A 20,625-nucleotide genomic window follows, 5' to 3' on the forward strand; every position below is an offset into this window, starting at 1 on the left:
CAGGCTCATTAGGCCAACCTTACTGCCCTGCTGCTCCCGATCCCAGCCAGCCTGGGCAGCACCAGCTCAAGAACCTTCTCACTCATCTTAGGTGAACTTGAGATGTATCTCAGATAAAGGTGGGCCCTGTGTGACTCCAGTCACCATGGTGTCGAGTGACACCTCATGCTGTTTAAGGTGTCTGTCTTCCTAGCACCCTGAGGTAGTATTCCTAAAACATGATGCGGAGAATCTGCAAAGGGCTTATTCACATGGGGGGACACTTAAGTTAATCCATACGCACTTTTTGTGAAACTGCATTAATACCCTGCATACTGAGATGCTCTTACTCAGAATGAAAGCAGCTTAATTCACATGAATCCACCTGAGGGTAAAACTGAACAAAGGGCACTATTGTTCTGAACAGAAGTTTTTCCACTAGAAGGTTCAATGCAGCTTCCCTACTCCCTTGTGGAACATGGTTAGCCAACCTGGAATCCCTTTCCTTCATGTCCCATGAGGAAAAACTCTGGCTTAGAGGATTCCCAGTAAGCTGGAAACAGAAAACTTGCAGTTCTCAAATTGTGTGATTTAAGGTAGGCTGTGCAAAAAGAGGTTTTGCAAATCCCATCAGCATTAGGTTGGCACCCACACTTGTAAAACCCAAAGGAGCTTTTTCAAAGTCTCCACCAGGGTGTCAGCATTTCTTGATAATATCAGAACAAGGACGGTCTGGCCTCTTACCTCGAGATGCTCCTGGGATGCCAGGAGCGCCTGGAACACCTGCATCACCTGGAAACAGGAATGAGGGAGACAGACAATTGTTATGGGTGTCACTGCATGTTGCATACTTGGTCATGTAAAACAGTTTAGCTACATGTTGTCAGGGAAGGAACTACCCAGCCCTTGTAAATGACTGTCTTGAATTAGTAGCTTGCTGGGGAAGAGCAGAAGGAAGAGGCCGCAGCAGCTTTCCCAAGCCTTCTGTCACCTGCCCAGGTGCCTTGTGCTCAGAGCAATTCTTTAGTCATGGTCCTGCTCTGCCTGAAAAGGCAGGGGTGAGCACAGCTGTAGTTCCCAAAGGACCAGGTTGGCCCATCCTTTAGTCTCAAGCACTCTTGGCTGTGTAAGGCCACCAGCAGAGAGAGAGAGAGAGAGAGAGAAGGAAAGAGAGAGAGAGAGAGAGAGATTTTTAACTTCACCTTTGGGTCCAGGTGGGCCTGGTGGACCTGGAACTCCTGGAGGTCCCTGCACGGTAATTCTGTCATCTGCCAATTGCAGAAGGAGAGTCAGAGATTCACAGGAATAAAGCATGTGGACAAAATCCTGGCTCCACTAAAACTAAGCTAGAATCACTGGAGCAGGATTTTGCCCACTGGTTTCAGGCTAGGGACAGTGAATTCAAAGATGGAAAGGGGGCACAGACTGACCATGGGAGAATGCTGGAAGGCCAGGCTCGCCCTGTTCTCCTGCATGGGACACAGAAATGGAGGAGCAGTCATATACACAGGCAAGCTACCCTGAACCCCACTGATACCTCCTGGAAGCTTCCTTACCTGTGAATCCTCGTGGACCTCGTTCACCTGCAAACAGGGGAGCAGAGGAACAGTGTTAGCATTTGTTTTGTTCTGGTCTGAAACATCCCAGCCCACACTGCAGAATATTATCATGGCCTTCAATTTTCAGGGCAAAAATGGGTAAAGGGAGTAGGTTCTGTGTTTTCCTGCCAGCTGAGAGCTGAGCTATACTTCACAGGGCAACCTCCTTGCACTGACTTAGCCAAGTCCACACTGCATTTTGCAAAATGATTTTTCCCCTTTAATGGCAAATCTGAAGCTCTGAATGCTCCTGAATCAAATGGGCTTGCAAAGTTGGGATCTGAATACAATGATTGCCTTGATGACAGTACTGCAGGCTAATAAATTTCTCTGACAAAGACTTGTTTTCTGTCAGCAAAGAGAAGTCCTATTTAATGACCACTGTGCTAGCTTTCTTAAAGCCACAGAAAGGCAGGACACTTTCTGCTTCCAAGCCCTTTCTTCCTTCTTTTCAGTCTGAGGTGCTGAGATCTATCTAGTATCTTGGTGAGGCAGCAGGATATACCCACCTTGGTCTCCCTTCGGGCCTGGTGGTCCTGGTGGACCTGGTGGGCCTGTGAGGAATGTTTCTGTAATTAAAACAAAAAGGTTTCTTCATGACATCCAACAGAACATGATACAAGTTTCCTCTGGCTCCATCTGATCCTAGCCAAGGATGTGCTTTCTGGAACCCCAACAGTCAGGACATTCCCAGGGCACAGGTGAGGGAATGAGTGGGAAGAACCTACCTGAGGTGGACATGGAAGATCCTGGTCTCCCTGGTGGGCCTGGAGGTCCTGGCAATCCTTCTCCTAGGCAAAGGGATACAAAAAGGCTTTAGGAAGGATGCGCCTCAGCAATGTAAGCAAACGCATGTCAGAGCTGCTACATCTCAAGTCATGGACATAGCTCAAATATTTGTAAGTGTAAGCTAGTATTGTTTTCTCCACACACATCTATCCCTGTTAGTTATTTTTCATTATCTTTTGCCACCACAGCAGACATATGACAGAGAAACTCCTTTCTTTGTGGTACAGAGTGCCTATCCCAGCTGCCCTTCACTACATCGAAAGGGAAGGTTCATTTCATCACACACCTGACCTTCTCCCCTTTGCTCCTGAGCAGAGAGCAAGGAATGGGGTTATGCTCCTGTCTCGTGTACTCCTGCACCTCCCCTCCGTGCTACAGGAAGTGAAGTGGGGATATGCTCCTCATGATAAGAACTGCGCCATCTGTCCCCAGCTGGAAGTTAAGGATGGACAAGTAAGAAGTAAAGTTGGAACTGATTGCAGTTGCTTCCTTTGGGGATTTGTGAACATTGAGCGTCTTTCCAAAAAGTATGGCTTGTATAACTACTACTCTGGCTAGAAAACCTCTGCCAAAGCAAATCTCCTCTCTTGGGCAGAGTCTTGCTCGTGTTAAACTATATTGCAGTGAAATTGTGTTAGTAGGACCCCACTATGTGAAATTCTGCTTCCAGTAAAGTCAGCCCTACTAACTTCCACCAGGTCCAAGATTGCATCTGGGATACCGCAAGGCACGGGATAGAGGCACTGGAAAAACCTCCCACTTTCCAGGTTTGTTACAGAGAAACAAGCTCTTACCTGGGGGGCCACGAGGTCCAGGGGGTCCCTGCACAGATTCACCTGATAACAAAAGAAACAGGGATATTACTCAGCAAACTGCACAGCCCAGAAACATGCCATGTGTGTTAGTGTCCCCCTGCTTACATACTGAACTCTGCTATATTACGTACCTGGTGGTCCAGGGGGACCTGGTGGTCCTGCTCGCCCTTGTAAATCTGCCAGCACTGTGCAAATGAAACACACAAAAAAAGGGAAAAATTATTGCTATGGAGCTACTGCTGCTATGGAAACACTGTTGTTATGTTGCTGTTAGAAGCTACTACAAAGTTGGACTAAGGCAGGACCTGGGTGATCTAAGCCAAAGTTGAGGCAGAGAGGGGAGAGGAGAGATGTGTTTGGTTGCCAGCACGCAGGTTAGGACATGGAGCAAAATACAGTGCTGAGCAGGCTGGCAGCATGTTGGAAACTGAGAGGAGATCTCTCTGGAGAGTAATGGTTGCTGAGGGAAAGAGCAAAGGACTCAAAGGCTAGAGAAGGAGGGAAAGAACTTTCAAGGAGAGGGAAGATTTTCAAAGAGGGGCAAGTTTGGGGAGGAGAACATCATACAGTCATTATTTAACAAGTAGCTGCACTGTGTTATCTTGATTGGAGATGTATCCTCACCTCCAAGCTGAGGCATAAACTCAGTGATGCTGAGATCCAAGAGTCCTGAAGGGGGGATGGGACAGTACTGAAGCACGGTCTGGATCAACACGACCCCATTCAGACAGTGACTGGGCAAGGACCATTTATGCCCTCCTCTACCTTGCCTCTCGTGCACACTTCAGAGGTCCCAGACTCTAGGATTACTGACTGCAAGTGCACCACACATCTAGTATTGCACAGAGCAAGCAGACACTTTTCTTGGGATGCTGCTAAACCATTCTGTTCTGCTCCACTTATTTTCATCTTAAAATAGCATTTGTTCCCCTGTGAATTTGTCCTCTAATTCACAGAGAGATTTTGATTTCTGTTGCTCAGACTAATGTGCCTTTTCAGACTGGTTCTCCTCTTACGGATGGCTCTGTGTTCATATTACATAGGGAACTGCCCTGTGGGAACACAGTTGTTAAAAGGCCAGCCTGAAACCTCACAGCTCTATGACCATCTCTGCTGTTAGGGACTGTTCACCAGTCACCATTCCTTAGCTTTCCTCTCAGTGACATGGGCCTGATGCCATCTACCTCCTTTTGAAAGCACTTTGGGATGCACAGATGAGAAGGAGGGCAGGAGAGGTAGCTGGTATTGCTGTCCGACCACCAAACATACACACACACACTTGCCCTACATCACGTTGAGCGGAAAGAGGTAGAGACATCTCCTGTTAGCTGTGAGCAGGCCTTGAGGCCTCTGGCACTTCTCCAAGCAAAGGAGTGGAAAAACAGGTCCACCTACTTTGAGATGTTAATGATGAGACTTCTGTTTTGATAGTTTCTATCACAGCTTCACCTGGGGATCCCTTCTCGCCCCGTGGACCTTTTTCAGGAAAAAAAAGAAAGTGAATTATGTCACTGAGAGAGGGTGACATTTTATACCCACTCCTCACCCCCCTGACAACAGGTTCAGACTTTGCTTATGTGACCTGGGAGCATGAACTCAGTTCCTGGCTCTGAGGGACACTATTCAAATGTGGAAATTACTGCACAATTTGCTCTATCAGGATCATGGAAAACTGGCTAAGAAAGGTTCTTAGGAGTCAGCTCTGTTCAAGCCCTTCCAAACAGATGTCTGTCCAACTGGCAGTGGTTTCGCAGCGACATTATTCCCAATTTGGCTCTAGTTTGTTCTCCCACCTTTCAAAATGGCAGGAGGTATCCAGCTGGGCTATAGCCCCTATCACAGAAAGGCAACTGCACTTGAGAAGTGCCTTAGAAATGCCAGCCTCCGGAAAAAATAACATAAGAAAAAAGACATTTGCAGCACCCACATCACACTGGCTCTTACCACCCACCTTATTTCCCTGGGAAAGAAAAAGAGAATAGAAATTCTTTTACAAGATTAATTAAGCCAAATAATGCAGTAAAATGAACTGAAAGGAAGAAATCTGCAAACAAAAGGGAGAGGGATTCTGTCAAAGGCTGAGAGAATTAGAAACAATTGAAAACTAATTAATTCAGTTCTCTTAAGAAGCAGAATCAAAGCTGATGGAGAATGGTACCTTGCTGTCCAGGGAGACCAGCTGGTCCAACAGGACCTGGTTTCAAAGGGAAAAAAAAAAAAAACAGATTGCATTAGATTTTCCTGGTTGTATTTTACAGTAGCAGGAAAGAATCAATAGGTCTTTTATAAGAACTGAGGCTATCAAATAATCTATTTGTCTGCACAAGTAAATGGAATTGCTATGGGGTATGAATTCATCAATGTCCCATGTATTATTTGAAGCTCTAGAGAAGACACTTATTTTCTATCATGTGGCAATTAAAGTGCCTGGTGCATCTTATGTTGGGGAAATAATCAGAATGTCACTGACGACAATAGAAATGCAATAGGCCTAACCCTCCTCTCGCATTCCCTGCTGCAAATTGAGGCCAGCTCCACCAAACCAGCTCCAGGATTAGCTCCAGCTATTCAGCTGGGAGGGGCACAGGAGTGCCATGGGAACCAGGGCTCAGGCACTTCGCTGCCTGACACCAGGGTGCTGGAGGGCGGTGTCTGACCTGGGACAGAGCTGTCTGAGGACCAAGCTCATGCATAGCCAGAGTCTGTGTGTGTGTGTGTTGGTGTGCAATATTTGCAGATGCTCTCGTGGGATTTCTGCTGTCTTGACTTCAAAGCTAAAACTGGAAAACGAGCACTTCCTGATTTCAGTAACAGTGCCAGGAAAGGGATTAGACACAAGACTGCTTTCCTGAGAGGCAAAAGAGCTTGATTCTACTCACTGGATTTGACCTATCACTACCTTGTACTCATCAGATCAAAGCACAACAGTGTTCCCCATTTCTCCATCTTCCCGGCCCTCCCTTCTGTCCTTCGCCCCTGTGATCATATCCCTTTTCTCCCTTGAGGCTGCTGCCTTCCTAACTCAGTCTGAGATCTTAGTCTTTCTGCAGGGAAGGGTGAGGACTGTGAGTCCTGCCTGAGCAATCTTGCCTCCCAGACAGGGCAGCCTGGCAGAGACAATAAACATCACACATTAAATTAAGAACTGGATGCACAGCAATGCAAGCTGCCTGCAAAAACCACAGAAGAGCAGCTTCCTCACCTGGAACACCTGGGGGTCCAGTGGGGCCGGCTGGGCCTGGGGGACCTGGTGGGCCTGGCAGAGCAATAGTTGATGAACCCTCTGAAACACAAACACACACATAGAGTTGCACACACACACATATATACACACATTCAGCAAATCTGTAACAAATCTATCCTTAAGGAATCACATATCTACGGTATATGTATTCTCCCAATACAGGGAGCCCCAGTAGTACAGGTCTGACACACAGTCGAGATGAATTTAGGAGCCATAACAAAAAACAGAGAAAATCCTCCAAAAGCAGAAGTGTTTCAACTCCCACTGCACTACATACCAGCACTTATGACTTTTCCTGGAGCTCCAGGTTCTCCTAAGAAAACAAAAAGACAAAAAATGAACTTCTTTTTTGGGGAAGATCTGTCACTAGCTCAATGACACTGGCTTATTAAACATGTGATTTCTGTTCTTTTTGCTCTCGATCTTGTCTGAGAAGTCATAGCACTAGGTGATCATGTGGGAAGCAACAGAGCTCAGCTAATCCAGAGATATCCTCTGATCAGCTTTCCAAGCATGACATCTGCCAATATAAGCAATAGGCCCTGATTTATCCAAGGCAGGCACACAGCTTCCACTGCAGTCACCAGGCATCATACTCATATACTCAGGGCAGAACCAGGTTTGCTAAGGTCTCAGTGGAGAACTCTCATGCTGGGTGCCTCAGCAGATGCCCTGCCTTTCGTGTATGCTCAGGGAGGCTTTGGCTACTGTCTGTTTCTCAAACATTCCCTTCCTAAATCCACTAGATGCCACTGTTGATTCAGGGACTGGTCAGCAGAGCAGATAATCCTCCCTAAAATGAAGTGCTTAGAGACAAAATGAGTATTAGGGAAGAAACAAAACTCACCTTTAGCCCCTGGTCGGCCTGGGTTGCCTGGAAGTCCTGATATGAGGTAGATGAACAATTTAAAACGATTAGTGCAAATACCGTTTGCTCTATTTTCTCCAGTTACCCCAGTTGAGCTTCACTTATGGGTTTATAGAAGGAGCTCCCTGTTCAAGACCCTGGCTTTCAGCATTTACAAGCAGGTCCCTGACAGCAAGTGGAGGAATTCACAGTGGACTGTAGACTGAGCTGGTAGTGTCCCTGGGCATAGTTAAGGGCTTCCCTTCTCCCACTGCTCCCTGGATGATGGCACTGCTCCCCAGATTTATCCATAGTTTCTCCCAGGTACTGCTCCCTGTCCCGAGGCTATTGGATAAATTCCCTGGTGACTTGCCCCCCAAACCAGCTCTGCTTGCAGACATCACATCCTCTGTTTCCACCTCTACTGCTACATCCTCTCCACTGTTTCTGCTGCTGATTAGAAGGACTTTTCAGTGATGCACATGAAACATGTTATTTATTGCAAACTATGTTTTGGGAAGAGGCAAATTTTCAACACTCCGAGGCCCTGCATTCTGCAAAAATTACACACCAACGACAAAATCTGCCTCAAAAGCCAAAGGAGGTGCAGAAACCTTGGGATATCACTTTGGAAGCCCTGAGCAGCACAGAGGGAAAATTACAAGGATTTTTTGAGCCCATGTCAAAGTGTGTCATTGATAAATTGGCATATGGTGGAAAAGCCTACCTGGTGGTCCTTGCGGTCCTGTGAGACCTGGCAGAAAAAGGCAAAAATTCCAAGATGTCTAAACAAATTTCAGGTGGGGAAAGGATAGACAGGGAGAAAAAGTTTACATATACTTGAAATTACAAGACACAGTCCACAAGTGGTGTAAACTGGTGTAGCACCTGGTGTGTAAACTGAACGTTGGCTAATAGCAGCTCATGTCTGCAGTGTGTGCAATCCTGAGATCACAAAGGGTCTAGATTCCCTGGGTGTTTTCCTTTCATCATCATCTTACAGTACAGAGATCCTCAGCCAGCCTTAACTTCAAATTGACTGGAAATTGTTGACAAAGACATCTGTGTTCCTGACTGACCAGAAAGTATTTTTGTTCTCTGTATGTTTTACCTGGCTGTCCTGTGTCTCCAGAGGGTCCTGGAGGGCCTCGGGCTCCTGGCATTCCCATAAGACCTGGTTCACCTAGGGATATAATCACCATTAACAAGCCAGAAGTCACTGACTTCTTAAAATCTACCAATCCATTCAAGCTTGGCCACCAGCCGTTCTGCAGCACTTTCTATCTATTGTATCCTCATAGCCAACTGGTCATTTTCAGCATCAGTGTCTGCAAGGTGAACATCAATCACAGAAGAGTTCTGTAGTGAGAACTCTGTAACAAGTTTACAGCCAGCTCCATTATATGTCTTAGTTCCATGCTTACGTGGTTGACTCTTCAGTTCTGAGACGGCAAGATCCCAGAACATGAATCTGCTGCTATCTTCTCCAACCCCTTTTGCAAATAAACCTCCTGCCAAATCACAAAGTACTTGACTTCTACCTGAAAGGAATCCCTTACCTTTTTCACCTGCCTGTCCATCACGGCCAGCTTGTCCTGTCCAAAGAAAAGAGATTGTTAGGGACTGCTGATATAGTACCACAGTTGCCCTGTCCTTCTAAGCAGAGCACAGCCCCAAACACAAGAGAGTGGCTTTTCATCATACTGCATCTGAAAGAAACCTTGGCTGCAGTTACTGAAGATCCAGAAAACATTTACTTGAAAATCAGCTGTAGGACATCTTTTCTGAGCATACAGACTAATCTTAGCTATCTAGAGAAAACACATAGGATCACAACCAGTATGATTCCACTCCCATATTGTTTCCTTGTCTGTGCTCACAGAAACACACTCTGGGTGCCTCACATATAAACATGGCTGTTTCCTGTTACCCACCTACAGGTCCTTTAGCCCCTGGCTCTCCTGGAGGACCAGGCATTCCTCTTGAGCCTTGTTCACCTGTAGTAAAATGGTATGAAAATGAATCAAACAAATCTTGGTGAAGATACAGTTTATGACTGTCAGCAATATTTGGTGCTTTGTAATTGAAAAACAGCATTGACATGATGTTCAGGCCTCAAGACTCATGACTGTCTCTGGGTATTAGAAAAGCTCAAGTGACCTGAATACAGGGCACGGGAGGGAGAACTTCCCTAAAGCTAAATACAAAGATCGCTACCAAGATTACTGGAATCAAGAATGGGATCTATTTGTTTAAAACTTGGGTGCAAAAATAAAACTCCTATAACCAATAACATCATAATTTTTCAGAAAGCTAACTGGGATTCACTGGGCTATACTGTTATTTGAAAACTCAAATAATACATGTGTATATTAGATAGGCTGTTACTCCAGGAAAACAGTCCACTGACCTGTCATTCCACGAGAACCCTTCTCACCCTGATCACCTGTGGTACAAAAAAAAGGGAAGGATTCTGTGAGATTGTTTTATTCTAAAATGTTTCCATCAGAGAAAATAAAGTCTGCTTTAGCAGCCAAAGAAGAATAGGGTTAATACCCATGAACAGTATCCACATCTAAAGGAATCTAAAGAAAATATCCACAAAAGATATCTAATTGATACCTTTAGGTCCAGGGGCTCCAATGGCTCCTTTCTCACCTGAAAGATATATGGGTGATTGAAAAATAGTAATAATAAGTCAGAAGAGAAAGGAATTTCATGCATCAAGAAAAAAATCATAGGGAAAATACAGATACTCTGATGCCAGACAAATGCAAACTTGAAATTCCTTTCCTTCAATACAGCTCCATCCATCCAACCATGTTTCCTCACCTAGACTGTTCTGTTACCTCTGTGTCTCTTACATTTCTCAAGATTTGCCTGCAATCATTGACTAAGTTTAGTTCTTCCTCCCCTTTCCTCAGTCTTATGCTCTTCTTTGCCCCTAGCATAAAAATGCTACATGTTCATGTCTGCCACTCAGAGCAGTGCTAGAAAAGCACATCAGATAGGGCTGCTGTAATTGCTGAGGGGAAGAGAAGCTTACCTTTAGCACCTGGGAGACCTGCTTCTCCTCTAAATCCTTGTAGGCCTGGAGGACCTGCAGAAAAATGAGATGGGGGTTTTAACTCATCCCACTCACCATTATGTATCACTGAAGAATAAAAACTATGAGAAGCTGTCATACTGGTTTTGTTTTCTCTAGTCTATAGATGCCATAGCAAAGGAATGCAACACTCACCTGGAGGACCTTGTGGGCCTGGAGAACCCATCAGACCTGTGAAAAAGGAACATGGATTTTCTTTCAGTAATGCCACAATTAAAATATGAACAAATCTATTTTGGTTTGCCCAACAGCATCCATAACCCAACAGCTGTTTAGCAGATTGGAATCCCCCCAGCCACTAGAAGAACTTGCATCACTGGCATCCTCAAAACAAGGACAACAAATCTACACAACTTAGTTCTTGTGACATAGAGGAAGTGGTTTTCCCTAAAGTAAAGAGACTCAAGCGTTCCATCTTGGCTGAGATGCTGGGATCTGTGCTTCAGCTGGGACCCACTTTTTTATAGTGCAATTTTTATTGCAGTTACATGGATTGTAGAGCTGTAACTCTGTTAGAAGCCTGTTAAGGATATGAGTTTACCTTATTATTTCTGAAAGCATAATAAAAACAGCTGGAAATATCACACATCTTAAAGATCGCTGTTTTGAGAAACCTCCCTGCCAATCCCCATTCTTACTAAAAATCTCCAAGAATTTATTGCACTAAAGGTTATGTGTACCTATCAAAGTAAATCTTAGCTAAAATGAGGACCATTAGTTCACTTTTCTGATTACTGCAGTGCAATACAAGTGAAACAGGAAGGCTGGAATGTTCATTTACCCATAACTAGTCTGCTACGCTCCCTCTGTTCATCTTCATATTTACCTTTAAGGCCAGCAGAACCTGGGGGACCAGGTGGCCCTGGAGGACCTGGCTCACCAACACCACCTGCAGAGTAAGAGCATGAATAGATACTGTAGAATACAATTGTGATCCTATTTTTCCATTATCCCATCTCCTGTTATTCTTTCTTTGGCAAGTGTCATGAATAATCTGTTGGTCAGTTCAGAACACCCAAATAAGCATGCTTGTCCAAGAAAAAAATCCCATCTCACTGGGCTTTAGGATGAGCAAGACAAATCCCCCAGATTTGGTGACCTGGATAACTGGGAAGAAGATGACCTTGATACTACGTGCTTTTGGTTCTGCCAGACTCAAACCTGACTGGCACTGAGACCTGGCAAACCAAAACAACCCTTGTTTACGCACTGTAAATTTGGCAGAAAAAATCCCTTAGGCCAGATTTGTCTGTGCTGGGAAATGTCTGACATGAAAATTGGTTTTGAATAACCAAATCAAATTCTATCACTGAGGTGTTTTATAAACTGGGACCAATCTCTAGCTTTTGTCCATATCTATTTTATCCAAGAATGGGACACCTAGTTCCTACCTCTGTCTCCTTTTTCTCCAAATCCAGGTGGTCCAGGCTCCCCTCGAGGTCCTGGTAGCCCTTCTCGACCTCTTTGTCCCATGGGACCTTCCATGCCAGGATCACCTACAGAAGACAAATGACTGTAAAAAAAGGTGTCTATGGGAGGCCTTGGGCAAAAGGATCCATGGCCACCTCTGTGGGGGAAGGAAATGATCACACCAACCTGGTGTCTGTATTCCCATGTCATCTGTCAACCAGTTGTGAGAGACTCACAGCACTGACAGAGATGCTTACCCATGCTGCCTTTCTGTCCTTTCGGTCCTTCTGGTCCTTGGTGCCCAATTGGACCAGGAATGCCTGGAAAGAAAAACACAACAGATATTCAGGATCCTTGCCTGTGTAGCATGAAAGAATAACATGCAAATTAGGGGAGCCTGAAGCCCAGAGGGATTCATCAGCTGGGGTAAAGAATATATTATTTCAAAGGTGGGTACTTGAACAGGGATCTCTTAAGAAGAACACAATAGATATAAGAGCACAAGGAAGTTGGGCCAAGTACTTATGCAGCTGTGGGACTCTGTCAAAGGTAGGCTGGGATCTTCACAACCCCAAATTAGGCATGTTCAACTAAGTGGAAGTCAGGCTGAGGCCTTGCTTGTAACCAAGTCTCTGAGCTGTGTCTGTAGCTCAGCACCGATGTATTAATCAAGTGACTTAGTCTACGCTAAATATTGACTCTTTAGAGAACCACCTTGAGCCAGGTTTGAGCAGTGCAAAACTTGTTCATGCCTACAGTAATGTCACTAAATGTCCTCCGTCAAAGGGGAGCTGTACTACTGCCCACCTGGGACACCAGGAAGTCCTCGCTCTCCTGTAAAGAGAAAGAAATAGAGAGTCAGTGAGGAACAGGTCTTCCCTGTTTGACACTTTGGCTGACACTCACCCCCCATAAAAAAGGAGTTTATGTTCCTGGTGTGTTTACAAGTTCTACTGTCTCCAGGAATGGCACACTGGCCCCCTTGTATTTATGCAACGGATTGAACAATTTACACCACACAAAATCCTCTGAAGCACTCTGTGATCAAACCAGGTAGAACTGGCTTCAGGAATGACTTTCATGCAGGTGAAAGAAATTTCTAGATTCAAAGTGAGATCTGTCATCTCTTCTACCGTGAACTCTAAAATTGTCTTTGCCTGGAAGAAGAGCAAAAAAACCCAACCACCACAACAATATCTGAACTACAGAATGCATCAGCTTCTCTATCTAACTTCTGGAGTAACAAAAATCACTATTCACTATTCAGGCCCTGTGGCAGGCTGCCAATCTACCTGAGAAAGCAGGTAACTCCAGACTCACCTCTGGGACCTTGCATTCCCATGTCACCTGAGAAAAGAAGAAAAAAAAATAAAATCAGGAGAGATCCTGGAGATATTTCCAATGATTACTCATTCATTTTGTTTTTCGAGTTGCTTTCCCACCTTCAAAGAAAAATGAAGGAGTTTTGGGTGAACAGGGACACTTCACACTTGAATAGTGCAGGATCAGACCCATCCCACTAGTGGCAAACAGGATCTGGCCTTTCATACCAGCACAATGCAAGACTGGGCCTCCTGTATTAGTTCTGCATGTGATCAGGCCCTCTACAGTTTATGCAGCAAACCAGCAGTAGGGAAGTGATTGTCCCCCTGTACTCAGCATTGGTGAGGCCACTCCTTGAATACTGTGTCCAGTTTTGGGCCCCTTGCTACAAGAAAGGCATTGAGGTGCTGGAGCATCTCCAAAGAAGGGCAACAAAGCTGGTGAAGGGTCTAGAGAACAAGTCTTATGAGAAGCAGCTGAGGGAACTGGGGTTGTTTAGCCTGGAGAAAAGGAGGTTCAGGGGAAGCTTTATCACTCTACAACTACCTGAAAGGAGGCTGTAGTGAGGTGGGTGTGAGTCTCTTCTCCGAAGGAACAAGGGATAGGACAAGAGGAAATGGCCTCAAGTTGTGCCAGGGGAGGTTTAGACTGGATATCAAGAAAAATTTCTTCACTGAAAGGGTTGTCAAGCATTGGAACAGGCTGCCCAGGGAAGTGGTTGAGTCATCATCCCTGGAGATATTTAAAAGATGTGTAGATGTGGTGCTTAGGGACATGGCTTAGTGGTGGACTTGGCAGTGGTAGGTTAATGGTTAGACTCGATGATCTTAAAGATATTTTCCAACCCAAACGATTCTATGATTCTTTTTGTTCAAGTATAAACCAGCTTCATCTTTCTCACTTGACCCCTGTGGCAACATCCACCCCAAACTCGTGCATTGCCAGAGCCAAGGAATAGGACAGGGGAAGAAGAGGACTATATGGCTGTACCTTTCTCACCAGGTTCTCCTCTCTCCCCTCGGAAGTAGCCTGTAACAAGAAGTGAAGAGGCTGTTAGAGTGCATTATACATCAGAATAGCTACTCGTTTCACGTACAAGGATCATTCTATTTGGATTTTGAGGCTGCAGGTAGCACAGGCTATCAAGCACAGCATGGCTTTGTAAGTAGTTTCCTCAGCAAATTTGCTTTTGCCAATCCATGAAACTTCTGAAGCTGGCTGGGAGAATGTAGGCTCTTCTGTTCTTAACCTATTCCCATCATCTGCTAAACAGAAGTAAATCATCTTTCCCTTGCTAACAAATGTAGCATGAGAAATAAAGTGTCAGTTCATTTTTCTGTGTAGTTCTTTCAAAATGGAAAACTCACTTGCTACAGCAAACATGATACATCCTGGCACAGGATGGCATGTCTACAACCGCCTTTCTTCTCCCTTTTCTGCTGGCTTTAAGGGATGCACCACCAGTGTTAGTGGCAGCACTCTGAGCTCCAGCCAGCCTGTCTGTGAGGACAGGTGAGGGAACTAATTTTGACAGAGTTCACTGCACTCTAAAAGTCCTGGTCTTTAGGCCCTTGGGCAAGGAAATCCTCCCACTCCCCTTTACATAATCTGGTCTCACACAGCATCACAAACATTGACTCTGCTCACCTCGTTCCATTTCCTTGTTCAGTCTGTTCTTCACCATCAACCAGACTGACTCTTCATTTTCATAAGTGAAGGTTGAGGAGGGTGAAATACCATGAAGAAAGTCTACTCTTGAAACATCCTTTTCTAATTTTGAATTCCCTTGGTTAATTGCCAGGAGGCCGCCATTGATTTTTTCCAGGTTTTCCACACGAGATTTCAGTTTTCTCACTTCTTCCACTGGAAAGTTAAAGTAAAATGCTAGGGAACATGCTGCCACAGATGCATACCTGAAATACCTACTTCTAATAGCAGGGACAAGGCAACACTGTGTCAGATAGCTATGGCCACTGAGTTTTGCAGGATTGGTCTTTGTATCTTTTTTTCTAGCAGGGATATCTGGAGTTTAAATGACAACTTCGGAATCTGTTAGTTTCTGAGAAGTAAGACCTCAGATCTCAGGAGTTTTCCTATCCTACTCACCCCAAGACTATATAACCCCTCATCAAAGGTTTATATTCTTTATCCATTCTTCCTGTCCATTTGTAATATCTTAGTGGCAGTCACCATCGAGCTGAATGTGCTCCTCCTCAGTTCTCTGGCTTGATATCTCTGGTACTTGGTCTCTTTGCCAGCTTATACCCTCTGTTTGTTGTTCTAACCCATTCAACATTTTGTTTCTCAGTTATTTCTTACCCAGAGCAATGAGTCCAAAAAGCAATCCAAGGAGAAGCAACCAGGCCAGAAGCAAACCCAGGAGCCACTTCCACCAGCTACAGCAGGTACGACAGGGACACCAGGATGGTGCTGATCCAATTGCACCCCCTGCATCACCATTTCGTATTTCTGGAAGAGGGAAGGGGCAGTCTCCTTGTTAATGAAGAGTTCCTTGATTTAGAGTCAAGAATCTCTTAGAATAAGGACACCAAGGTTTGATCCATTATACAAAGGGCTATAGGGAAAAATTTTTGCACCCTACTCTGCACATGGTGGGTGTATTTCTAGTCCCTGTGGAAGCTGAGAAGAGCATTCCCAGTAGGAATTCCAACAGGGGACAACACTCAGTGTGTTTTAAAATAACAGCTGAAAAATGTGATGCCCTTGGGGTCAATTGTTTGTACAGTTTTAAGCCATAAATGACAGCAATAGCCAGCATGGTTTGTGTGAGAACTCTCTTCTGCATAAATCTGTCCTGGTAGCAGGATGCAGCTGTACTGTCAGCTATCTGATTTTCTCCAGCAACAAAAAAATACCCCAACTGCCCACTTATCCACAAGCAAATCACTGGTACCAATTTTTCCAACATGTGCTCTGCTCATTACAGAGTAGCCTCCTGAACATTCCCTCCCTGCACAGAGATCACCCATGTCACTCAAGAACAATTGCTTTTTTGTATATTGTGCTTTGGTGCTTTTCCCAATGAATGTCTGAATTGCATCACTTACCTGCATAAGTTGCTTTGTCCCTTGTTGGCACAGATTTCAGTCCTCCTGTTTTAACAGGAGTAAAAGAGGTTTTAACAGTCTTTCCATCATGATTAAACTTAGAGCATGGTCTTGAAAGGGGAAGGCAATAACGGAGGCAGAAAGAGAAAGTTCTATTGCATTTTCACAGGGACAAACTTACCATTTGCATCTGATTTTAGGCCAGTATCTGTAGCATAAGAGGAGGAAAATCCCTGCTTCTCTTTCTTCAGGGTGTCTTCTACAAAGGATCCTGAAGAGGAACCAAATATAATTAAAAACATTACACAAGGAGTTCAAACAGGCCTGTCTTCTTTCATTGGCAAAAGGCATATATTTCTTATTAGGAAGACACAATAGCTCTTCCTGTTTAAACCAGATCCAGATTTTTGCTTTCAAAGCTCCTGAACTTTGTGAAATATTCCAAAGCACACTATGGAGCTTCAAATACAAAAGCTAGACCTAGATTGCAGCTGACATGGTTAAAGGCTAACTGCCTGCCAGAGCTTCTTGTCTGGCTTGCAGGGGTTTGAGTCAGGTGTAGTGTCCTGAACTCTGAACTCCCCATATGATCAGTCTCCACTTCTCTGCCCTCAGCATATCCACGTGTCCTGAAGAAGAGAAGTTACCTCCATTAAGCCCAGTGGAAGAGGCACTGAAGACTTTGCCATTGTCCTTTGTCATGATCAAGAGCTCCATCTCCTTCTTTGCTGGGGCATTCTCCTTCTCCAGCAGCAGGAACTTGCAGTCTTTGCGCAGAATGTCATCTCCCTGGGAGCTCAGAACAGTTCCCCCTAGAATATTGGTAAAGAATGGGAAAGAGGAGGAGATGAGTACGGGCCACTGAGTCATAACTATAAGCCACAACACTTGTTCATTAAAATAGTTAGTCCCATTGTGATTGGGGTTGCCACTACTATAAACACCCAGAAAGAGACACACTGGTCACTGAAGCTAAGAGGACAGCTGTGCGTGTCATTAGATTTGTTTAGAGGTGTGTATTTCACTAGCAGGGGAGCAACTGCTACCAGAAATTGAGAGCATCTGGAATTCAACTACATATAGAAATTATTTGATCAACGACCTCTTCGCTTCTCAAACACACTTACTATAGAATCATAGAAACTCAGTCTGAGACAGACATTCAAGGGTCATCAGAGCCAGCACAGCTCAAGCTGAGGAGCACCTTTAGCAGATCTACTCTGTCAAGCTCAAAGCACTCCATATCCTTGGGAGCCAGGCATGCTTATGAGGCATTGAACTGTAGCTTACTGAGGTTTGGCACAGGCCAAAGAGGGCTCAAAAAACATCGCTGTGTTCATCCTTCTGCCATTAGGCAGTATCAAGTATGCCTGGAATGGTGCACAAACTGAATTTGCACACAAATTGACACAACTCTGAAAATTAATATAACCAGAATGGTATTATTCCATTATTCTAGCACAAACCCAGAGTAAACCTGTATTAGAAATGTTATCATAACTTCTGTGTTAGTTACATCTATTTTTAAGCCTCATCTTTGGGAGTCCTTAGATTACAAAAGAAACTTGGCTTCCCTTACACAAAAAATAAAAGACTAATTTATATCTCTCAGAGTTGCAGAAAAAAGCTGGAAAAGATGAATCCCAGCTGTTCAAGGACAAAAGGCCAGTAGGAAGACCTCAACTTCTCTCATTAAAAAAAATCATCTGATGATTTTTGAGTGGTTGAGGCTGGTACTACTGCAAAATGATGTTTAAGAGCAACCTTGCAAATGTTTTGGCTTCAAATGAAGCACAATTTCACACGTGATCTTCTATCCAGTTACCTGCTTGTTGAGCAGAAATAGGTGCAATTAAAACATCATGTTACCACAGAGTGGGGCAGATCTGAATCAGACCAGCTCATTTGCTCGTTATTAGCTTCTGGCTCATTTGCTTTCTTTTCAGAAGGGTACTGGTAGGAGACTTGTCTAGTGACAAGTCATGCTCCCGAGGAGCCAGGTGTTAGTGTCACTCAACTGGCTGAATCTCTAACTCATTTTTATCATGATATGCCTGTACAAGGCCATGCCTAAACAACAGTGAATGACAAACTCACCTGCTGAGGGAGACACACCACTACTTGCCATGGTGTTACTCTGAGAAGTGTTCTTCAGCCCATATGCTGCAATGAAGAAATTCAAGAATGAAAGAGAGGAAGGATAACAAGGTATCTACACACACCAGCCCTGGGCTCCACACAATTTCAAAACTCTTTTCTCATTCAGGGTACCTAGGACAACTCAAACAAGCAAGGGCTTTCCCAGCAAGCAAATCTCTAGTGCTTATATAGGCACTGGGAGCTGTTCCTGCACATGCAAAGCAGAGGAAATGTTCCTCAATATCCCCTTATACCACATTGCTTCACACAATAAGATGATAATGAAGGAGCCTCTGTCAATATAAACTTTCTAGTCACTATAGAAAAGGTGGGAGAGGCAGCACACAATGGTGACCCTCACACTTTCTCTAGGCTTCAATTGTTGCTGACCTGCGGAGGCTGCAGTAGCATTCTGGGTCAGGGTTGAAGAGCCTGGAGACAGGTTGTTTTGAACTCCAAACACTGCAAAGAAAAACATTACAATGGGAGTTATAGGAATCCTGCAGTGCAGGTGGTATTCTGGCTAAAACCAACACAAACCCAATGATAATAATGACAACCTCTCCCATGAAATTTTGCCAGCTAGCTGGAGACATCATAGGCCTAAGCATTTCTGTTCAAAGGTCTTCCTTACAAAATGGTATTTTCGCTAGATCATTTTGCTGTGTAAGTTATTGTTGGCCCAGGACAATAATGGTGACCATTTTAAAATACTATCTCAAGTTAGATTGCAAGGCCACTCTCATGGCTGCATGGACATTTCTGCAGGTGGGGCACTTGGGAAAAACGTAATTTTGGAAAACTGGCTTGGTCTGACTAAGGGAAATTTAAGCAGATAACTGCACACAGTATGCGTCAAAGTACTGTCCAGACAGAAGCAAATGGCTTGGAAGGTGGCACCTTTGGTGCCAGAATCTGTGGCAATATTGATGCAGTGTACAGACTGCTCTCATACACCCTGCTCTCTTTGCAGGCCTAGTCAGAGACCCTGTATGATGGCACTGTGGTGTGTAGACACAGTGTGTGTGACTGTAAAAGATAAGTGGTTTAGTGACATTGAAGACAGTCTGCCAGAAGCCCCAAGTCAGGTGAAGCAAAGGGAAATTACAAGGAAAACTGACAGAGGAGTAATGGGCCTTTATAGATTAGGACCCATGAGTTTATTTTTTAAGGCATTATCCTGAGCGGTTCTAGGGAAGAAACAGGCTAGTCTAACAGATGTCTTTCAAAAACCAAATTATTCTCCTTGGAAAAATCTCTAGTTTTCCCTGCCCCCCAGACACAAATAGTCAGGAGTTAACACCAGCTATACTGGGCCGACTCAGAATAAATCCACTGTAACCAAAGAATAACTGGGGTATGCAGAGAAGCTGCTGACATTAGATGAGGAACAGAAGAGAAACAGAGTGATATAGGTATTATTCCATTGTACATGTCTGCCAGGACTGTGGTGCTGTGAAAGTGTGAAGGGAAAAAGAGAAAAATCTGACCTGTAGAGGAAGTGCTCAGGCCTGCGTTCAGAGTATGATTGCTGGGAGCCAGGTTATTTGGAACACCAAAAACTGCAAAAAGAGGAAGTGAAATGTTATTTCTTCTCTGGAATCAGAAATCCAGCACCCAAAGGTCAGTGGCACAATCACAGAAATTAAGTCACTTGGAAATGCAGTTAGTGAAAATGCACAATAACTGCAGAGAGGAAGAAATCTTGAAAATTGTGACAGCAAACCACCCTTTTAATGAACTGACAAAGGGGAGAAAATCTCACATCAGACAAGTTGCAATCATGAGACAGTGTGAGAAAGCAAAGCTTTTAATAGTATGCTATCATAAAGCTTCCTGTGTTTTTTCTCTGCAGCTGGGAAATGCAGTGTCCCCAGCATTTAGAAGTGGACCTTACAAGGTGTAAGCACATTCAACACTTATTGATTACATCTTTAGTGTATGAGGACTGAAGGGTTAGGCCCAGTCGTTCTTACAATGGGCCAGGATAATCCAATGTTAACAAGAGTGAAACTAGTTTTGATAGGGAATGTGAGACTGATCTTATTGATAAAGCTATCGACAAAGTTTAGCGACAGATCAGGCAGTCAGGACAATAGATCTTCACAAAGAAGGATTTTCAAATGCAGTCAGTTTAGAAACAGAGAGCACCAAGTTACAGAAAACCAGAGAAAATTCAAGCATATCTCCTGCCATCTCTATTCTTCCATCATTTTAGTTCTTGCTGTGCAAAAAAAAAGCACTGCTGTTGACCCAGTTTCAGTACGGAGTTACATCCTTCAAGCCTGGGTGGTCCAGGGAGCATAC

General features: G+C 44.4%; 1 protein-coding gene across 1 annotated transcript in view; it reads right to left on the reverse strand.

The window, feature by feature from the left end:
• The window catches only part of COL17A1 (collagen type XVII alpha 1 chain), a 36,271-nt gene that overhangs the window by 7,165 nt on the left and 8,481 nt on the right, over positions 1-20,625 (reverse strand). The window contains exons 10-44 of the mRNA XM_074830077.1: positions 19,809-19,880; positions 18,709-18,780; positions 18,277-18,342; positions 16,827-16,991; positions 16,361-16,450; positions 16,180-16,224; positions 15,431-15,580; positions 14,759-14,974; positions 14,102-14,140; positions 13,109-13,135; positions 12,596-12,622; positions 12,046-12,108; positions 11,770-11,874; positions 11,205-11,267; positions 10,514-10,549; positions 10,319-10,372; positions 9,895-9,930; positions 9,683-9,718; positions 9,207-9,269; positions 8,832-8,867; positions 8,384-8,455; positions 8,000-8,026; positions 7,273-7,308; positions 6,703-6,738; positions 6,384-6,464; positions 5,340-5,375; positions 4,577-4,657; positions 3,313-3,366; positions 3,161-3,202; positions 2,306-2,362; positions 2,087-2,146; positions 1,536-1,562; positions 1,410-1,448; positions 1,182-1,247; positions 724-771 (exon numbers count right to left, since the gene is read on the reverse strand). Of these exons, the coding sequence (XP_074686178.1) occupies positions 724-771; positions 1,182-1,247; positions 1,410-1,448; positions 1,536-1,562; positions 2,087-2,146; positions 2,306-2,362; positions 3,161-3,202; positions 3,313-3,366; positions 4,577-4,657; positions 5,340-5,375; positions 6,384-6,464; positions 6,703-6,738; positions 7,273-7,308; positions 8,000-8,026; positions 8,384-8,455; positions 8,832-8,867; positions 9,207-9,269; positions 9,683-9,718; positions 9,895-9,930; positions 10,319-10,372; positions 10,514-10,549; positions 11,205-11,267; positions 11,770-11,874; positions 12,046-12,108; positions 12,596-12,622; positions 13,109-13,135; positions 14,102-14,140; positions 14,759-14,974; positions 15,431-15,580; positions 16,180-16,224; positions 16,361-16,450; positions 16,827-16,991; positions 18,277-18,342; positions 18,709-18,780; positions 19,809-19,880 (2,223 nt within the window). The remainder of the gene's footprint in view (positions 1-723; positions 772-1,181; positions 1,248-1,409; positions 1,449-1,535; positions 1,563-2,086; positions 2,147-2,305; positions 2,363-3,160; positions 3,203-3,312; positions 3,367-4,576; positions 4,658-5,339; positions 5,376-6,383; positions 6,465-6,702; positions 6,739-7,272; positions 7,309-7,999; positions 8,027-8,383; positions 8,456-8,831; positions 8,868-9,206; positions 9,270-9,682; positions 9,719-9,894; positions 9,931-10,318; positions 10,373-10,513; positions 10,550-11,204; positions 11,268-11,769; positions 11,875-12,045; positions 12,109-12,595; positions 12,623-13,108; positions 13,136-14,101; positions 14,141-14,758; positions 14,975-15,430; positions 15,581-16,179; positions 16,225-16,360; positions 16,451-16,826; positions 16,992-18,276; positions 18,343-18,708; positions 18,781-19,808; positions 19,881-20,625) is intronic.

Source organism: Strix aluco, chromosome 7, assembly GCF_031877795.1.
Source record: "Strix aluco isolate bStrAlu1 chromosome 7, bStrAlu1.hap1, whole genome shotgun sequence".
Taxonomy (NCBI): Eukaryota; Metazoa; Chordata; class Aves; order Strigiformes; family Strigidae; genus Strix; species Strix aluco.